General features: G+C 34.4%; 1 protein-coding gene across 1 annotated transcript in view; it reads right to left on the bottom strand.

Annotated features, from left to right (window-relative positions):
* Nucleotides 1-21512, bottom strand: part of LOC134546360 (uncharacterized) — a 114564-nt gene that overhangs the window by 52556 nt on the left and 40496 nt on the right. Inside the window, exons 6-7 of the mRNA XM_063389150.1 lie at nt 18704-18900; nt 14077-14316 (exon numbers count right to left, since the gene is read on the bottom strand). Coding sequence (XP_063245220.1) covers nt 14077-14316; nt 18704-18900 — 437 coding nt within the window. The remainder of the gene's footprint in view (nt 1-14076; nt 14317-18703; nt 18901-21512) is intronic.

The raw sequence follows: 21512 nt of genomic DNA, 5'->3' as shown, positions 1-21512 counted from the left end.
CCTTGTTTAATCTTATAGTTTATACTCGTAAACTCATTATCCCTCTGCGATGGTATAAAATTTCTAGCATCGACTCTATATGAATTAGGTGCTGTTTCCTCAGAACTTATAAATTTGTTATCTGCGGGTTCCGAATGTAATTGTTTGGATTTAAACCAAACTGCCCCTTCCTGACGTGGACTATCATGTCGTTCCGGTTCTCGGCTATCTTGTCTCTTTCCGTTTTGATTTTCGTATCTTCGTCGGTTCCAGTAATTGTTATACCGACGTCGCTACTGATAACTATTATTGTTCCAGTTATCATTCGAGTATTTAACGTGTAACGAATTAACTTGCGGTGGTTTAGGTCCGTGGTTCTGGTCGTCTTTCCTATTTCTCCAATTCTGATACAACGGTGTCGACTGACTTGCGTTCTTACGTTCGCTAAATTCCTTTTGATTGTGAGAGCGATCTAATTTTTCCAGTCTATCGTAGGTTAACAGTTGTTCTTTAAAGTCAACTATACCGTTAAACTGACGTCCTGTCAATTGCAACTGATATTTTAACGGCAATTGAGATATCATCATGGCAATGAATTCCTCATCTTCCATATTACAATCTAAATATCTTGTTCTTTCATACATATCACTGATATGGGATTCTAAATTTTGAAATTTCTTGTTCTCGAATTTCTCTGAGTGTAGTTGAATCCTGAGATTACTTTGAATTCTGGTACTCCAAAATTGTTGCAAGAATAAATTCTCGAAATTACTAAAATTGGTGACGGTGTCTCTGAGTAATTCCCACCAAAAATACGCAGTGTTTTTTAAACAATGACTAACGCATTTCAACTTTTCTCCATCTGAAAGATTAAATACCATACAATATTCTTCAAATTGTTTCAAAAATCTTTTCGGATTTTCTGTACTCTTTCCAGTATATGTTGGCACATTATCTAACCATTTTCTGGCAGGGTGGTGTAATGTTAAAATAGGGTCAGTGGTCATAGGTAAAATATTTCTATTGGAGGTGTTTGGTTCAGTGTTAATTTCTGTAGAACTAGCTACACTCACGGTTTCTTTGTTACTAATACATAGTTCATGAGTGTGTTGTCCCATTTCCTTTTCTACGTCACTTATCCTAAGTTCTACCCTATTTACTTTACCTTCCAGATTCTTTTGTAACTGATCTAGTTCCTTTTGAATTATTACAACTGTATTTTCCTTACATTTATTTTGATGTTCATGTAAAGTATCATTAATGTTAGCTTGTATGCGGGGTATGGCATTTTCTACTGTTTCTAATCGTTAGGGACCTGAAAAAATCGCGAGGGCGATAAACCCGAAAAATAACACGAATTTTGATGTTTTGAAGCTAAAATGCGATTTTCTCATTTTTTCCGTCTTTGTCACGAATTTCAACACAAAAGCATGAATGTTACGTTTCTTCTCCCCAATACCAAGAACCATCACGGTATCTTCACATGCTGGGCCGAGGGTTAGAACAGCTTAGTTGAAAAACTACACGCTTTGCCTTTAAAATGCGTTACTTGTGCCAGTTTTGGCCACTGTTATTTTTCTTTATGGCTTTTGAAATGTTTACAGAGGGCTGGAAGAGCTTAGTTGAGAAACTACACGTTTTGCGTCTAATGTGCGTTACTTATGTCAGTTTTGACCTCTTCTTGTTTTTCTTTGTGGCTTTTGAAATGTCGGCAGAGTGCTGGGTGAGTAAGCTTGGTTGAAAAACAACACGCTTTGCGTCTAAACTGTGTTACTTATGCCTGTTTTGACGCTGTTGGTTTTACTGCCTTGGAAATGTCTCCGTGAAGCTGTAGCGAGAGGGGACAGGGGGGTGACAGGTGACGACACTTTGGACTTTCCCTGAAAAGGATTTACGATTAGGGGGAGGGAGGGAGGGAGGGAGGGAGACAGCGCTAATGGAACTCGAACTCGCCACAGGATGCCTCAGCCTTCCTCCTTGCTTTGTTACTGCCGTGAAAGGCCGCCCCCTCCCCTTGTCAAACATCTATCTTTCCTCCACTGCCCCCTCCCCTTGCCTAACATCTATCTTTCCTCCGGCGCTCCACATCCTCTGTTTATATGTTAGCGCTCAGAACGTCTTTTATGCTGCAGGCGACCAAACTATTTTTTTTTATAGCTGCCTGCTTGTTGTTTTAATATACCCTTGTAAACATTGCCGTTATCATCATTTCCAGGCTTAAATGTTAATTGCTCCACATAAGAAATGCCAAAAAATGTGGTTAGTGCAAGGCAACGAGCTGATGAGTTCAAAAGTGATGGTATTTATGCATCCGATGCTGTTACACTAATGTGTAAATACTGTAACTGCAGAGTTACATTTGAGAGAAAAGATTCTGTGGCAAAGCACATAAAAAGTGACAAACATGTGAATGCCAAGCAAAAATTCTCTAGTGGTCCTTCCGATAGGAAATTGCAGACATCTGTTGTTGAAAATTTCAACAGTGTCAAACGGCGAAAGATAGACATTGAAAACTTGGCTCTGAAGACAACTGAGGCGTTCGCGAAAGCAAATATACCCCTGGAAAAATTGGAAGATCCAAACATAAAGTTGTGGTTGAATGAATTCATTGAAGGTGAGAAGTTTTTAAATTTACTTTATTATGTAGTTCCAGTTATAATGTGGTTATAAAATCCAAAATTAGAATGATGCATTTCTTATTCAAACCTGTGTTTATTATGTAGTTCAAGAAATCATAGAATAACTTGATTTTAGTATGTCAATTAATTATATTTTAGATTGTAGTGCATAAAACATAGCTGTATATGCTATACAAAATGTATTTTATAAAAAGTATCATCTGTAAATAAAATAATTATCTGACTTTTCTTTTGGTTTTAGGTGGTGGAGATTTACCATGTGTAAAAACTCTAAGGGAGAAATATACACCTCAGTTGGCAGAACAACACTTCAACAAAGTCAAAGATGTTGCATCAGAAAATCCTTTGTATATACTAGACACCTGCGAGTACTCGAAATTCGAGTTTCGAGTCGAGTTATTTAGTAATACTCGAACTCGAGCTCGTGGCTTTTCAACAACTCGAAATTCGAGCGAGCTTTTTTTGCACTCTACCTATAGAAAAAAAAAAGACTCTCATTATAAGGGAATAAAAGTCTTACAACACTATTATCCTTTACTTTATAATGTAACATGATCGACCGTATACATGAACACATCATTTTTACGTACCCGGGATTTACGAATTTCCGTGATGAATTTTTTTTACTTCTATAATTTTCCGCAGTTTTAATGTATCACTTTCCTGCTTTATGCGGAAGTATTTCCCGCTTTATGCGGAAACATTTCCCGCATTTTACTGTAAAAAGCGTTTAAATTGTCCGGGGTCTCATCATTTACGCCATAAAATGTGTGATATAAAGTCCCGTTTAAAATTTTTATGAAAGTTCCTGCCAGTAATGGCGCACGTAAATATAAATATGAAGAAAAGACAAATGAACAACAACTTACGAAGAAATATGGATGATGTACCATAACTACAGTACAATTCCAATAGTTATCTTAAGATAATTACCATAAAAAGAACTACAGATTCTTTGTGGATACCATAACTACTGCAGAAGCATGATAGTTACCACATTTGCACTATAGTTGCCGTAATAACCGAGATGTGTATTTACCGTGATGGTAATGTATTTATTTAGGACATATTAAAAAAAAAGGATGTTAAATCTTGATATGTACGGTTGGCACATGTTGCTAAGAAATAATGCGATCTGAAAGAATGCAGTACTACTACGAAAAGTTAAAAGGGTACTCGTGGATTTTTAGGTTATGGCAGTCTCTTTCGTTTTTCAGTAATATCGGCCGAAAATTAACAAGAGTATTGGAAGTTGGCAGAAATGCCGATTCAACTAAATATTGGCAAAATCGGCTTCTTCAGTACAGCTCTACATTTGATGACATGAGTAAACATATTTCAGACTACAGGACATTGAAAAAGACTTTAATTTCCATGTAGGTTTATTGTGCGTAAGTTTTTTTTGCAAGTGTGAATTGAATTAAGTAAAATGCTTCTATTTTTATTACTTTAAATTGATTAAACTTAATGACAAGTTACAGATATTTGACACTAATTTTGAGGTTAAACAATTTGGTAAATATGTAGAGTAACGGTATATGCGAAAAAAAATGCTAAAAATCCGAAAATACTTTTATTCTATGCTCTTTCACTTCCTCTTTTCAAATCAACCGGCGGAGATAAGAAATTCCAAATACTTTAGGAGATATAGAATTTTTTAATTTTGCAATACAACACCTGTACAACCATTAGACCGACGCCATTTTTGTTATTTTGCCGTGTGTTCGTGAATGCGTAATAAATAAAATGGTCGATTAGGTCAGGTCAGTTACATTATTAATACTTTCAAACTAAGCGGACATAAAGAATAATGTGAATTAATTTCAATGGTTCTTTAGTTTTAAAGTATTTATAATGTAACTGACCTGACCTAACAAACCCGGACAATATCCAAATAAAAAATAAGACTTTAAAATTAGAAACGTTAAAAACCCACCTAAGTTGGAGGCGGGTACATTTCCTTTGCCATTAGAAGGAAATGATGTAGTCGTTCACCTACGTCGCGATACCTCCGACGGATTAATAAATAAATAAATAATCACGTATTGGTTCATTTGAATACTGGCCAATCACGGAACTGTCACGTGACAAAATTGTCCAATAAGAAACATAATAGATACTCGTAAACCAGAAACAATGGTGATCGCCGCATGAATACCCAGGTATTGTGATGAAAATTAAAAAATTCGATATTCCTAAAGTATTTGGAATTTCTTATCTCCGCCGGTTGATTTGAAAAGAGGAAGTGAAAGAGCATAGAATAAAAGTATTTTCGGAATTTTAGCATTTTTTTTTCGCATATACCGCGACTCTACATATTTACCAACAATTTTACTAAAGCATTCCAGCCACACAGGTTGCCAGCGAGAGATGCTTCTCATCTGCTGTAAACACCATCTCCAATCGTAGAGCTAATTTAACTCCTGAACGTGCAGAACAAATTATTTTTCTGCATGATAGATTGAAGAACAGAATTTAATACTCTATGACAATCTCTCTCAGAATTTTTGTGCCGAAAAGTGGAAATGTTGAAACAATGTGAATGTACTTTTCAAACAACATGATTTTTGGTGCTCAGTTAGTTGAAGCTCAGTAAGGACTCCAGAAAAATTGACAAAGATGAAATTATTCCAAAGTTATGTTACATTTACACAAACATATACGTACTTGTAAACTGTGGTTATGTTAGTTGGATGATATCAGTTACTAATGAACCAATGAAAACAGGTTAGATTCAATGGAAAACATGTTTTTTTTCCTAGCAGTGCAAATTATAAAAGCACTCTGTAAATAGTTACCCAAAATTAATAAGCCCACTTCATTTTAATACTTTATTCAAACATTATACCTACTAAGTTTAACGTAAAAATAATTTCCCAAAAGTGTAACTGTATCACAAAAGCTCAAGCTTCGAGAACTTTCAAGTAGGCTCGTTCAAGCTTGGCTCAAAGTAAAATTCTTGGGCTCGCAGACCTCTAATGTAGGTCTATCTATTTATTTAGTAGGCTAACAATGATAATGGTTTCTTTTTTTATTTCCATATTTTTCTCAAAAGTTCTCACATTTTATTACTCCATCACAGTAAATTTATGTGCAATAAACTGAAAAAAAAAAACTCGAACTCGACTCGATACTCGCGAGTATTTTAGCAAACTCGCTCGAGCTCGACTCGAAGTGAAAATCTTCTGCTCGCAGAAGCCTAGTATATATATATACTATGTGATGAAACCACTGACAGCAAGGGAAGGTGTGTTTTTGTAATACTGTTTCAAGTTAATACAGCAATATTTGATACTGCAAAACTTCTAGTTGCTTCCGTTAGTTTCTTGCAGAAGGCAGACGCTACAACTTGTGCTCAGGCTATAACAGACTGTATTAGCAAGTATGGTGTTAAGTACCAGAATATCATGGGACTCATAACTGATTCTGCCAGATACATGACCAAATGTGTCACAAGTCTGCAAGTGTTGTTTGGTGATCATGTTGCTCACATCCAGTGCTGGGCTCACAAACTCTCCCTTGTCGGAAACGTGCTTAGTAGTGAACTTACTGAAGTAAACTCTGCTGTGGTGAATGTGAAGTCTGCATTCCTAAACACCAGGAAAAGAAAGCACCTGTTCCTCAAGTACTTGGAAGAAAAAACATCACAGCCTGCTTCGCCATTTCCAGTGCCTGTCATAACTCGCTGGAATTCCTGGTTCAAGTCTGTGTTTTATCTGGCTGAGAACTTTGTTCACATAATTGCATTTTTCAGGGGGTATGAGCTTCAGGAGGTGGGTAATGCTGGTATCAGGTACTTGTCTTCATTATCTGACAAGGATGTTAACATTATTTTAGCTCAGTGTGTGTTCATCAGACATCATGCAGCTGATCTCGTGAACCTTCTGACCAAACTTGAAGGTTCAAAGTATCCAACAGGTCATACTCTGTATGGTGATGTTGAGTGTATCCGTAAAGATTTTGAGTGTGTATCAAAGGGTGTGTTTTGTTCTGCTTTTGAAAATGCTACCCGTAACTTAAATACTAGTGACCAAGCTCGTGCTAGGCACAAATGCCAAAAGGCTACAGCTTTGAGCATGGACAAAATGCAAATGTTGTTGAACAATGACCCTTCTGCGGCAGTATTTAAGGCTTCAAATAAGTGTTTCAACCCAAAGAACATCATCCTTAACAAGACAGAAGATGTTATTTCAGTAATGAAATCCATTCCTGAACTCAGTAATTTTCAGAACACTGAACTTTTCAAGGGTTACGAAGCCCTGAAAGAAGATGTGCAAGAGATTTGCAAGACTGAAAATCATGTAGATATGTTGAAAGTGCTGACTTCTCAAAGTATAAATTACCATAATTTTGCATTAGCAGCCCTCCGTGCTGTTTACAGACCGACAAACAATGTTGACAGTGAACGTTTACTTAGTCACTACAACTTAGTTGTCACAGACATAAGGCAAAACCTGAAAGAAAGAAATGTTGAAGTGTTCACTATGCTGTCATTTGATGACTGAATTCCTGATTTATAATTTGAATATTTATGAACATTTACTTTTTTTTAAAAATAGGATAAAACAATTACTTACAAAACAAAATTTCTGTAAAGTTATTTATAAACATTAGTTTACGGTTTGACCTTTAAATGCCGTCAAATAAAAATGAAAAAAATATAAATAATAACCTCGCTTTTTGTTGCGAATTTTGTAAAAAATAACACCGCTTTTAAGAAAAAATAACCTCCCTTTTTTCAGGTCTCTACTAATCGTGTTTCCACTACAGAAAAGCTTTGTTCCATTTGTTGTTGTGTTTGTGTTACTTCTGCTCGAATTTGATCGGTTTCTGCTGCAATTTTATTCAAAGCAGTATTTAAAATTTTGGCAATATTATCTAACCTATTACTCTGTTCTTGTTCTTTACACTCGCGTTCCTGTTCTTTACGTTCGCGTTCCTGTTTCTCACGTTCACGTTCTTCCTTCTCCTTACGCTCGCGTTCCTGTTCTTTACGTTCCGTTCTTGTTCTTTACGCTCGCGTTCCTGTTTCTCACATTCGCGTTCTTGCTTCTCTTTACGCTCGCGTTCCTGTTCCTTACATTCGCGTTCTTGTTCTTTACGCTCGCGTTCCTGTTCCTTACGTTCGCGTTCTTGTTCTTTACGCTCGCGTTCCTGTTTCTCCTTAATTTTTTCTTGCTGCAAGAATTTGAACAATTGCTCTATGGTATTGGTTTGCGATTCTTTTATCTCGGATGCTATTTCTTCCTCCTGTCGCGGCTGATGGTCGTTCGATGTGTTCACCTCGTTAGGAATTCCTGAACTAGTGCTCGCTTCCATTTCTTCGGTCACTAATCTCACTACGTCAGCTACGTCTGAACTAGAACTGCTACCGATATTATCCTTGTTTCCTCTGAGGAAGTACGTTGTCCTATTTTCTTCTGCTGCCATAGTGTTAACTGCAAGTTTACCGTTACTCGAGCTTCAACTTTGGGCGCCAAAAACTGTAGAGTCAGCTAGTGTAATTATGTAAATTATTAAATGTACTTAATAATTCCAGTTTCTCTAGCCTACCTCTATCAGTTTTAAGAATTGTTTCTAGAAGTTTGTGTCTGAAAGTCAAAATTACAGTGTGTCAAAAGTAGGTTAAATACTAATTTCGTGACTAGACCTGGTAATGACGTGTAAACAAATTCAAATGTAATATTTATATTTGCGTGTAAGATTTTGTGCAGACGGTGACAATATACTTCGACAGACACAATATTACACTTTATATAAATATCTTAACTAAAATAGTTTATGTTAAAATACAGATGGAATTTGTTATTATTCTCGACTTCAAAGCTTCTACCCATTCTTTCATTAGAGTAAATTATCGTTAGGTTAATATGTTAATAATTTGTGTGTTATTTATTTAAAACTAGCTTCAGTCCGCAGAGCGTGGACTACTGGGTACGTAAACTTGCAGTACCCGTCAAACAAAATAGCAACATGTTCTTTCAATATCAAGTTCAATCTATAATATCTAATATTATTAGGTTCGGGATCGCGATTCCGTAATTTAAATGATAAATCTAAAGATGAACAAGTACACGGTCTTTCTATACAAAGAATACGTTTGATAACAAAAAATTCTAGTTCAGTGAAAAATGTTTGTCTTGTTTAAATCGTCGTTAGTGAGGATACTTGTTTAGTCAGCGAGTCTTCGGGTGATGGGTAAGGGACCAAACCTTGTTGCAGAATACCCACGAGATGTGTAGGTTCTCGAAGGATCCTTGGTTCGCCTCAGTCAGGACTGCGAACTTGGCGTTGCTCCTCCGGTCTCTAGCGGACGGCAGGAATACGCGCCGTCACGACTCCATCCTTCGGGCTGTGGTCGGGAACTGGGCTGGACTGCACGACGGTCATCCTTCCCGGGCTCGAACTGCGACTTTTCATTATTCGACTGAATTCTTCTTTCTTCAGGATGATCAACGGCCTCTATTCTTCGTAGTTTCAAAGCAATTTATATTCCTTAGACGCTCTCTTGAAATCTGGATATTCGTCGTCCTCTCTTCTTAAATAATCGTTTGAATTCTTGACGTTTGAGTTTTTATCTTCGTTGATTCAAATTAATAATTCCTTCGAAATCTGATTCAATATTAGCATTAATAAACATTTTCAATTCTTCTAGGAATAGTCAAATTATCAATTAAGGTCGAAATCGTTGCGTTTTTAGATGTTGCCTTCATCGAGTCTCAATTTGTTCTAAAGAATCTTTTTCACCGTTACTAATAAACGACTCTCTTAAAGTTGTTGATAAAACAAAACTATTAAAATTACTACCAATTACTGTCGTTGTTCATCTTTAAATTAATATTAGTTTCAAAATACTGCTATACTAGCTTTGACAATCATTTAAAATAAAATTTAACATCGAGTAATCCATAGACAAAACGCTAACCAAAGAAATTTAAATCTGAATTATACATAGATTACAAACGGAATAAAGTGTAATTAACAAAATAAATACTAAATAAATTAAATATTTACTTTCTATAAAGGGTAAATATTGCCTTTATAACGTCGATATTTGCAGCGTGGCCTCGGAATGGTAATTATGGAGGGTAGCGGCTTTTCTGTAAAACTAGAGATAAGTGAGAAAATGATATTTCTGAGTTCAAAGTTACAACAATTATAAATACTATATTATTTTACTCATTTTCAATGGTTTTACCTCACCAGTTCCCCTTAGACTTTATTGCCCTCCACATAATTAAGTATTTCAGAATCCAGAAGGAATTTCGTAATGCTGTTTTTTTGGGGAAATCAAAGAACATTTTAAGAAAACAAATACTACTACTCTTATATTTTTTTTCCATGGAAAGGCTGTGACTCTTGAATTACCTTATCAAATTATGCGAGTGCCTGTGAATTCACAATGGACAGTGGGTTAAAAAAATGTATATTTTGTAGTAACATGCACTTCTCAGAAAACAAAATTAGAGCAGGCAACAACATTGAGTTATCAGAAAACGCTATATAAGTAAAGAAGGAAATACCTATAGCGCAAGTTAAAATTACATTCAAACAACTATGTGGGATGGAAATTCACAAACCATTATAAATACTATTTTAGCTTTAATTTTTTGTACTTTCGAATAAATTACAATATATTTTAGTTTTAAGTATATCTTCATATCAGAAGGAATAAGGGTTTTCTGAAATATTTACTGGAAAATTATTTTGCACTTGAGATTTTTTTTTGTAATCAGCCAATAGTTTCCATAATAGTTTCACAAACACTTCAACACTCCATAAAAAACGTAAATCAAAACTATGTGCCATGCTATAATGTATACCTAGTACACTTGAGGGATTTTAAAACCATTAAGTTTTTCCTCTCAACAAAAATGAATAAATCTAGCCTTTTTGTTTACTTTAACCTTAGTAAAGACTTTGACTTGTATAGCTACAAGCTTTCAAAAAAACCCGTCCTTACCACATGCCCCTATCCACACACATTTATAATAAGAGGAAACATGAAAACTTTACACCTTTTTAAAGCCGCTTGTTTACCAAATTCGACAAAGCTAAATCATTAAACCAACTTCGAATGAATTTAAATTATAAATGACAAGCATTACCATTTCATTCAATACTTCAACTCATTTGTGAACTGTGAAGCTACTTCGCATTTTATGTTTGCTACTTGTGCGGGTACACCTTTGTCACGTGCCATTTATTTCACCACTAGCTGCAGTACCCAGCGTTGCCCGGGCTGAACACATGGTGAAGGGGAACTGTTTAGAGATCAGATGTAGTTATTAATTGTCTTCTTAATTTGAATGTCAAGTGTGCAAAATAATTTATATCACTTTCAGATCCCGACAGACGTTGTTCTGCCAGTGTATAGTTATTTACCTGGCCTGTATGTAATCTAGACTCTATAAAGCAATATAGAAAAAAAACTAACAAATAAGGGATTACCGTATTCACTCGCGTAATGTCCGCCCTCGCATAATGTCCGCACCCTTTATTTATATATCCTTAAAAGAAAAAATTTAAAATTCGCATAATGTCCGCACCAGTCATCTACGGCGGGCAACACAACTTTGGCCACCCCTAAAGGACGCAGTACGAATGGAAAGTTGACGGCTCTGTAAACAAAGCCGTGACCTTGAGCTCTCCTTTCTCTCCTGTCCTGAAAGGGTGGGGAAATTCGTTGAACTGAACAAAGCACGGTAACGGTAAACACAGCTGACCAACACGCACGCAAGTTCAAGGCATGTGTTTCGCGTCGAGTTTTGTAGTGTAGAGTACAGAATGGGTAAATATAAATCCTTCACGGCGCGGTTTAAATTAAGAGTTGTTCGTTATGCTGAAGTGCATGGGAACAGGGCTGCTGAAAGGGAGTTTGAAGTGCACAAAAAAAGTGTTAGTCAGTGGCGGAAAATAAAAGAACAGTTGCAGTCAACAAATGCAACACGGCGTGGATCAGTCTTGTTTTCTGTTGAGGTACGACACGCAGCGCAGCGTAAAAGAAACGTCAACTTTAATTAGTGTGTACCCTGTTTTACGTGTCTGGACAGAACAGAACCCCTCTTTGTTTACATTTGGTTTGAATCCCTCCCTTGGCCTTTCTCACGCTCTAAATGTTTCATTCCCCTTCCTCCTTCTCTACGTCACGAAGGCCATTAGATTATCGGGAGGCGGGGGGGGGGGGGGAGGGGGGGGGAGTACAGAGCGCAGCAGATGTGGAACTGGTGAGTCACTGTGCTGTTGCCAGCTCGCTGGTTCCCTACGCGCCGCACGTAAGGATATGGTACGGCTAAAATATTGCAGCTGTGCCGTTAATAGCCGTTTTAATCCATCACATATTAATCACATTAATAAGGCACACATAACCACACTTATTTCAGTGTAGCGCGTAATTTTTTTTAATGTTCCGGCGGGTGCGAGACAGTTACCGGTGGCAATTACAGCAAAGTAAACATGGTCTAAGCCGGGTTGTTTGCAAGCGATCCCGCAGCAATATTCTTTTAAAATAGCTAGTAAAATCCAAATTGATTTTAGATACGTTTTGTGCCTTTTTAGTAATAATTAAGACACAAAATTTTGTATTTTTTATTTTTCCTCGCATAATGTCCGCACCCCATTTTTTTGGCCAAAAATGTGGTCAAATTACTGCGGACATTACGCGAGTGATTACGGTACTAATATTGAAAAGATTCCATTATCTAGCTAATGCTCAGCATGAATTGCAATGCCTCATTCAGTTTTGTTTTGTAATATGTTTGAAGTAGTTACACATATACAAATAATATATCCATGTATCTAAATATATATTTATCTCTATCTACATCTATAGTCCTTTATATCTATGTATCTCTCTATCTGTATTTATCTCTTTATATCTACATATATACCTCACACTATCTCTATGTATTCTATATGAGGGTACTGATTGCTTCGTTGTTAATATCACACAGGTGTTTTTTACTTGTATGGGAAAATTAAGAATGATAAGGCATCTAGTGCGTGGCAACTTCTAGCGCCTGCGGCATCGTCAACACACACTTCGTACGTGTACTGCATGTTGTATCTAACCCCCTCCAACGCATTTGATTCTAAATTGGACTTTTAGTAAGGATCCCTAATGTTATTGATAATATAATATAGCCTATAGCCTTCCTCGATAAATGTACTATCCAACACTGAAAGAATTTTTCAAATCGGACCAGTGGTTCCTGAGATTAGCGCGTTCAAACAAACTCTTCAGCTTTATAATATTAGTATAGATTTTGTCCACGACAAATCTTAATCAACATAGCTTATTCCATTATATTCGGCTGTTTGTTTACATTCTGTGTCCTACAGTTGACTGTGGCGCGTCACCCAGCTGTTAGAACTGCTTGGCTCCGCCCCATTTCAGTAAACACTTCAGCCTAGGCAAGTATTCAAAATTTAAAATTTAAAAATTAATAATTTATTATTAGTATTTATTTCACATAATTACCACTTTGAAATTAAGAATATTTGTTTGTATTTTAGAAGTCTAGTGAAGATGTTTCACATCATCTTAAGTAACAATCAAAATTGAGATTCGGAGACATTGTGGTACTATATAAATGTGTACATTTTAGTTTCAATTTATGAATAGTCTTGATGTAACCACCTAAAGTTTATTTCAATTTAAGCATTATGAAAAGCTGAACTTTTAAATACCTTTATAAGTGGAGAACAAGGCAAGCAAACAATAAGCAGTTTGCAAATACTCTAAAAAAAATTCATAACAATTTTATAGTGTAAATCTTTTATAATCATGTTTAATACTGTAAAACCCTCTTTAAAAAAAAAAGCCCACTTTAGAAAATTTCTTACATAATAAGTTTTAAAATTTAGCACTGGATTTATAAGTAAATAAAATTTTACCATTTTAATAAAATTTCCCTGTTAGTAAGTTTAAATTTCTAATCACCCCGGGAAACTTCTTAACGCGGATTAACTGTATTTATAACCATCAATGAGAAAAACCATGCACAAGTTTTCGTTAAAATATGAAAATGAAAACTACATAAAAAGAGCTGAAACAAAAAATATTTCCTCATTCTCATTTTTTTTAATTACAGTACAACCTTTATTAACCAGGGTATTGGGGGGAAGGTAAGCACGGATAAGCAAAAATCACTGATAATTGAATTCAAATGTATTTAGGTTATACAATACAGCAAAAAAATTTTAAGTAATTTATACAAAACAAATATTCAAGTATTACTGACACTAATTATTAATTTTTAAAAATACATATGAATGAATTACACTTTGCGGGCTTAGTAAACCCCCCCCCCCCTCCCCCCCAACCATAAAAAGTTTTAATTTTTAATTGAAACCTGGTTAACCGAATGCCCGGTTAATCGGGTCACGGACAATCGGGGTTCTACTCTGCGTGTATTAGAAGTATCGCCGCTACTCGCACAAGAGGACGCAGACGTACCGTGACACTGAAGCACTTGCTGCTGGAGGCACTCTCCAGGTAGACCCACATCTTGAGGTCGCCCGAGGGCTTGCGCCGGTGCACGTCGGTGGTGCTCGTGTGGTAGTGCTCCAGCACCTCCTTCATCCTCCTCTCCTTGCTCAGCTCCTCCGCGTCCACGTCGAACAGGCCCGGGTACAGGGCGATCAGGTCCGCCACCACCGCCGACTCCAGCTTCGACCACTTCTGGAACTCATCGTCCTGGCCCCCCGCCAAGCTGTTCCTTTTACTCAGCTAGCTACCGTGGACGGGCCAACCAAACATTCTATATTTTATATTTGAGGAAAAATATTTGAAGAATAATTTTTGAGGAAGGAAAATTCATAAATCCGAACACTAGCACCTGTGTGGTTGACAACACATATGTGATAACAACACATTATAGAATAATCCTTTTTTTTACATAATAAGTACTTTTCCAAACTTTGAAGCTTTATAAATATCCCCTTATTCTAAAACTTATTTCCAATATTTCTTCCTAGATTCAAAATATTAAGTTCTTGCTGTATTGTTTACAGTGTGAGGAAGTAACCTGATTGTGTACATCCACCAAAATTTACCTTGTGTTGCATTTTGTTTGTGTTTGCAATAAAGAAACCAACTACACTTATTGGATTTTCATTCATCTGGCACATATTTTATTATAGATTAAGTATTATATGGAGCGTAGCATTGATTACATGAATTAAAATCACTTTGATAAATTTTTCAGACTATCCAATATCCAGCCATATAATGTCTTGCTATCCGATCTGATAGTTAAACTAGTCTGGATAGGCCGGATACCTGATAGCAACCAGATAACTTTTTCATTTCTAGTATACACCTACTGAGAATTTTAATTAACGCTAAAATGAAATAAAAGAATATTAGATGAGAAAGGAATACTGTGAGTAGTTAAAAAAAATTTACATTTGGAAAGTCACTATATCAATTAATTCCAATTGATTCAATTAGATTCATTCCAATACATACAAAATGTATCAAAACTGCCACCAGCTACAATGCTCTGGAAATGTTTGTTTAGCACCTCAAGGAACAATTTTAATACAAAAGTAAATGTTTGATATCGTAAACATGTAACTACGCTTTTATTATTAATAAAATTAAAATTTAATGGACTTGAAAGTTGCTTCAAAGCTTCAATTTCTGTGTTTCAGCCCAAATATTATTTCATTCTTGAATCTTGAGATCTAGATTCTGATTTAAGTAAACCAATCAATATTGATTACCATTTAACAAACACAGCTAGAAAAATAAACACAAATTCTATGTAAATACAGCCACTAAAAATACATAGGTATAGTAGTGTCAACGAGCTTCGATTAACCGAGGTTCCATATAATTCAAGCTGACTGTAGAAACGTTTACTTGAATAAATAGAAAATGATCTGACTGTTGTCAAAAGCCTAAATAAAATTAACCTTAAAATGGTCATTTACTGGTTGGGCAAACACGGAGTGACGTGAAAGAATCTACAGGAAAGAAAAGATGCAAAAACATTTCCTCGAAAAATTATACCACTGGACCAACTGAACACCAAAACTGATTTTTTATTGCGTGTCCAAGATTCTGCTTATCCGAGTTTTCAGTGGTACACATTAACTCAGTTAATCGAGACTCATGCATTATCAAATTTTTTCTTCTAGTGATATGACCACAATTGCTAATAATATTTCAAAACAAAAATAAATTTTCCATCCTTTTTCTTATGCATTAATAGTAATAGTCCTCATTTTGCAATGCACAATGTGGTTTGTTGTTTGAAAGCATTATTGTGAAATGTGGCTTAACCACTGATATTGCTGATTACAATCCTATCTCAATACACGGTCGGACCTCCAAGTAAGCGGGCTCCTAAATATGCTGTTTATTAATTATTACCTTTATTTGAAACCTACATGTTAGAGGAAAAGCTCGTAATAAGAACTACTTAGTTCAAAACAGTTTCACTCCAGAATATAAATTTTCATATTTATAATAATAAATTTTGTTTCAGATTCATCACTGACTCAATCAACTTGCCTCACACTTAAGAGTCTAGACTACTAAATGGCAGTTCTGAAAATACACATGTAACCAAGGTAACAATAGAATATATATAGAATTTATCCAGTCATCTGAGCATAACTTCAATATAAAGAGAATTTTCATGATGTTAAATTTTCAATCCAAAAACAAAATTATTTTTCACGTACATGTTTGTACAGTTACATTAAACTACAATAAAACCTTGCTTCAACAAGTTCTTTATAATTGAAAATGTGAAATACATATGAGCTTGCATAAAATACACCATTATATCATTAATTGGACCTCATAAAATATTCTGTTGCAATGCTAGTGAGGTTCCACTTAGTTTGGTATTATACTTATGATAAAATCTCAATACATTATCATTTATCTGTACCCACCGGTGTCCAAAATCCACAAGTATGAAATCTGTTTTAACAAAAGATTCAAATAAAATATTACACATGGCAGTAAATAATTACATACATTTATACAAAACATGCTAAAACGTTATATCACTATACATCCCCATCTTTAATGTTTGTGGAAATTACTTTTATTTATTTTAGTTCAGTTATTTTAGCTTATTACTGATAAAGGGTTTAAACTAGTGTTTCAAAAATTTCAAAGCAAATTATATTTATGTACCCATTCATTGTTTTTAGTGATGGGTCGATTCCGATTCCGGAATAGGTCAGTTCCAGCGATTCCACTATAATCGTGGTATTCAGAATAAAATGGTTTTGGAATCAGCCATGACCGATTCCTGCATTGTTTTTAAATTTGCAAAATACATCTCCTACACAACGTAAGAAAATATAAAATTGTATGCATATAATTTTCAAGCTACATTATAAACTACGGAACCGGGATTTAAAAATTTTGGTGATTAATGTATTTATTTACTTACACCGCCATTTTCCCTACAGTATAAATTCATTACCTACTTTCCCGCTTTAAGCGAAAGCATTTTCCGGAAATTACGTTGCAGCAGCACTGCATTTAATAGTAAACCTTCAAAAATAATTAGACAAAACCATCAATGTTCATAGAAAATAATGTAAATTTTATTTACTAAACGTTAATTATTTGATCACTGCAGCTACATTTGCATTGTAAACAACCTAATTTTTTTTTGTGCCACCTGCCATGGTAAACCATACGGCCATGAACCAAATCTTAGGTGACGTGAACGCGAAAAATAAGATGTTTCAAATCTCTGCACTTTAAAATTTAATGAATTATTAATGAAATAATTTTTAAATGAGATTTTACCAAAATTCACAGTGGATTACTGGGTCCATATTAAAATAAGTTTAAAAGTAACATAACCAAATTTCTGTAAATCAGCGTTCTTGTGCGTGTTCAGTGATGCTCATTTTACATTAGAAATATTTGGGAAAGGCATTTGGCAAAACTGAATTTCCAAACATTGCTGCTGAAACGTTCGTAAAGTTTTCTACTACTAAACATAAACAATCTTTTGAAAGAAGTTGTTAGTTTAACAGAATTGTTTCCGATAAATTTCTGAAATTAATTAAATGTTAACACGCGATTATTTGAAGAGTTTAAATAAAATTGTGTAAGAAAATCTCACCATAAAATGTGGAAATTTTGAGATGCTTAAACATGCATATATCTCTCTTACTCAAGAACCGAAAATTTATTTTCTCTTTACGGTTGTGAAGAACTGCAAGACTGAATGGATTTATTGTTTTCACCAAATTAGATAATTAAGTTCTAGTTAATATATTAAAAAGTAAGCATCTCTGACATTTTATTTTAGTGTGGTGCATATTTGTTTCCGTCATAATGAGCTAATAAAGTTTTATTTTTACATTTTCTCTTTTTATTTTTTTTCGCCCTGGTCCCTTGAAATATGTAAAAACGAGGTTATATTGTCATTTTATTTGGAACATTATTTAGTTGTGCTTGAAAATAAAATTCTTAACCTAACCGTACAAACCCTCTTTTTTTACAATAAATTAATTGAGTTGATAATGTAAGGTATCTAAAGTTGGTTAAGTTATAACATTATTTACAATTTACATCATAAGACATCTTTGTTTATTGACAGTGTTTGAACACGTGTTTCATCTAACTATATGCAAGGTTAAAAGGCCAAATTGTGCTAGAAATTCTAGGTAGCATAACTTGAGGGTAATGAACAAGCTTTTGAAAAATAAAACCATTAAATTTTTAAAACCATTAACAACCTTTTTTTCTGTTGAACGTCGTCAGAAAAAAATTAAAGAATTGGAATCGGATTCTAAGAATTGACCCTTTAATTTAATAATCGAAAATGGAATCGGAATCTGTATATTTTAGGAATTGTCCCAACACTAATTTTTTCGAGAAATATTTATAAAAATATTTTTTGGTATTAATACGACATTTTATAAGATACGCGAAACGAACGATTGTAGTAACTAAAATCAACAATATACTCTAAAGCACACTAAAAATTGCAAACACAATAGTCCAATAAATACAGATTGATTTTCCAAAAAAATTAGCAGACACATCAATAAGGATGTTGTGCTCTATGCATGTGCCAGCCGGTCAGGGCACTCACCTCCAAGTGCATGAGCGTCGGGCCCCAAATGGCAGCCAGGTTCTCGACTGGCATTAGGTTCCTCTCGTGCAGCTCGTGGATGAAGTACAAGTGGCCAATGAGCCTGCGAGCTGTCAGGAAGTTGATTGGCGGCAACTGCTCCAGCACGTGACGGTAGTGAACCAGGCAGTCCTGCTCAGTCTTCCCCAGCTTCCTGTCTGTACAAACAACACACAAGTTTATTGCCACTATCAACTATTTTAGTGGTTATATGACAAGTACCAAAAATATACTTCAAATTAACCTTACAATAAAACTACAGTAAAACATCATTAGTAAAAATCCTATTAAAATAAGGTGTTTTCACAGTCCCTAGACATTATATAGGAGTTATAATAATACAGGTTTGGTTTGGTAAAAAATATATTTACTATGAAATACAAAGTTGTTTTTGTCCCACTGGGAATCAAATACATGTAATACTGAAACTTTGGTACATTCTGTTCAGCACAAAATCAATTTTTTAACCACAGGTGTACCTAACCTAAAATTGTGTAATGTGAACTTTTGAAAGTTTCACTTTATGTACGACCAAAATTGTAATGGACAACTTAATATTTTAAATGTCAATGTTTTAATTATAGTAGTGCGTAAAACTATAGTGTATTCTCCTAAGATATTAATTAAATTAATTTTCAACCAACTAATTCTGGGAATTGACACACCAAGTTGAAGTACGCTCGAAATGGGCACCATGTAATAATAAAATTAAAAATTATCTGAAATAAATCTAAATATAATTTACCTAATGATTAATGCTTTCTTGATCATATTTAGTGAACAATGTTCCTTAAATCAATGGTCAAGCATAATACACCGATAGAAAATATGAACAAAATACATTTTGGTTCAACTGAAGCTAAGTTAGTTACTAAGGATCCTAACAGTTGCTCAATTCTATCAGTTTAAGAAAACAAACTAAATCAGATTTCAAAATGTCATATTCAAAATAATTACTTATTATGAAATTAAATTCACTACAAAATATGTGTAAGTACTCGGACTTGAACTCAGTGCTTTAAGAGCTGGATCTCTGGGATTAAAGTAACCCAAATTCATGATTAAATCAAACTTAACAATTGAGTAAATCAAAAATGTAAAAAAATCTACGAACATAAAGTTAAATCGTTGAATGTCTTTAAAGGCGATGGTTTAAATCAAAGTATTAGTGTTTGAACAATATTTTAACAAAATTACAATTGCTGAAATAGGTATAGGTATTTAAAATTAATTGTGGTTTGAATTTTGGACAGTGATACCAAATACTCTCTATTAAATAGACAGAAAATTTCAAGAAAATTATAGTATCTTATTCAATCACAGTCTTACTTGATATTTCCTAGCCTACATCGTGTTAAACTAACAGCTCTCTACATGATGGTAATCCATAGTTGGTGCTTGATCCTGGAATCCAATGTTAGGAAGAGGTAGTGTTTCAACGTTGAATTCAGCTGGACTGGGCGGATTATTAGGATGATCACACCAACCGACGTTCCTCCTTCTTTCCTTCCTTCTAGATCCTGGACTCGCTCGGAACTGGTGAACCCATTGTCTTGAAATTGCCACCTCTTCAGAACTGTGCAGTTAAGTTTAACTGGCTTGCCTGCTGTGTTTATACCAAACAGATGGTAGATTTGTTGACATCTTCGGTTGTAATTGGTAATTTACAACACTGACGAATATTCTGGTTATCTTGTAGAACTTTTCTATCGATGATTTACTTTCTTCTGAAAATGACTTAAAATCAGTCAAGTATAATATTAATCTTCATTACTGTCAACCACACACACTTCAGTCTAGTCCAGAATAACATTTCATTAATCAATCACACATCCTTTAATATCTTTATATTAAAACTATTCACAATAGCAGAAAAGCTTCTTCCTTTAGGATGGTTCAATATAGACTGTTCTTTTTCTATATTGTTTTCTTGTTTATTCACCTCGATGACCAAACTTCACCTCTCACATCAAACATAAGATAATCAAAATTTATGCTTCACTGCAAACTGTGTTCTTTAAATAAACACATACATAGTTATAAATTATTTTGTATCACTTCCTTAAAATCACATATTTAAAACATATGTCTAACTAATCAAAATAAATCAAACAAAACCTTGAAAATAAACAAACAATTCTCAATAAAAATTTCATAATTCATAGAGAAAAAACATTACTATGTAAACTTTCATAATTGTTTTGGAATTGCTGGAAATTAATATTTAACAATTGATTATATTAGTCCTGAAAAGAAACATTAAATAGCGTATAAATTTCGTTGCAAGTTTTTTTAGAACACATTCTACATTTCATTTTTACGAAGGGTCTGCATGTAGTAACTGAGAATTTTTTTTAATTTATTACAATTGTATTTAGTAATCATTTAAAAATTGTAAATAAACTAAATTTGCAATACAGTAGACTTCCCATTTTCCGGGGTGATGATTGGCAAGGGGTCCACGGATAACCGAAAAACATGGTTAAAGCGAAGTTAAAAAAAATAATTTTTTTTTATCCTATCAGACAAATACTGTAAAAGACACCCCTTGAAGTAACCATCTAATTTGTTCCAATAGAAAAGAGCGCTAGTCAAATGTGTTTTATCTATAAGAGATTATTTTAATCAAAATAATTCATTTTTCAATCAGGTAAGTGTGCTTGCTGACTACCATTTTAATCAAGACATTAATCCCATTAAAATTATTATACAGTACTAATATACATATGTATATATACATTAGACTTACATTTAAAAAAAATATTAAATA

Source organism: Bacillus rossius, chromosome 1 (genome assembly GCF_032445375.1).
Source record: "Bacillus rossius redtenbacheri isolate Brsri chromosome 1, Brsri_v3, whole genome shotgun sequence".
Classification (NCBI taxonomy): Eukaryota; Metazoa; Arthropoda; class Insecta; order Phasmatodea; family Bacillidae; genus Bacillus; species Bacillus rossius.
The sequence above is the reverse complement of the archived record's forward strand: the minus strand, read 5'-3'. Positions and strand labels throughout refer to the sequence as shown.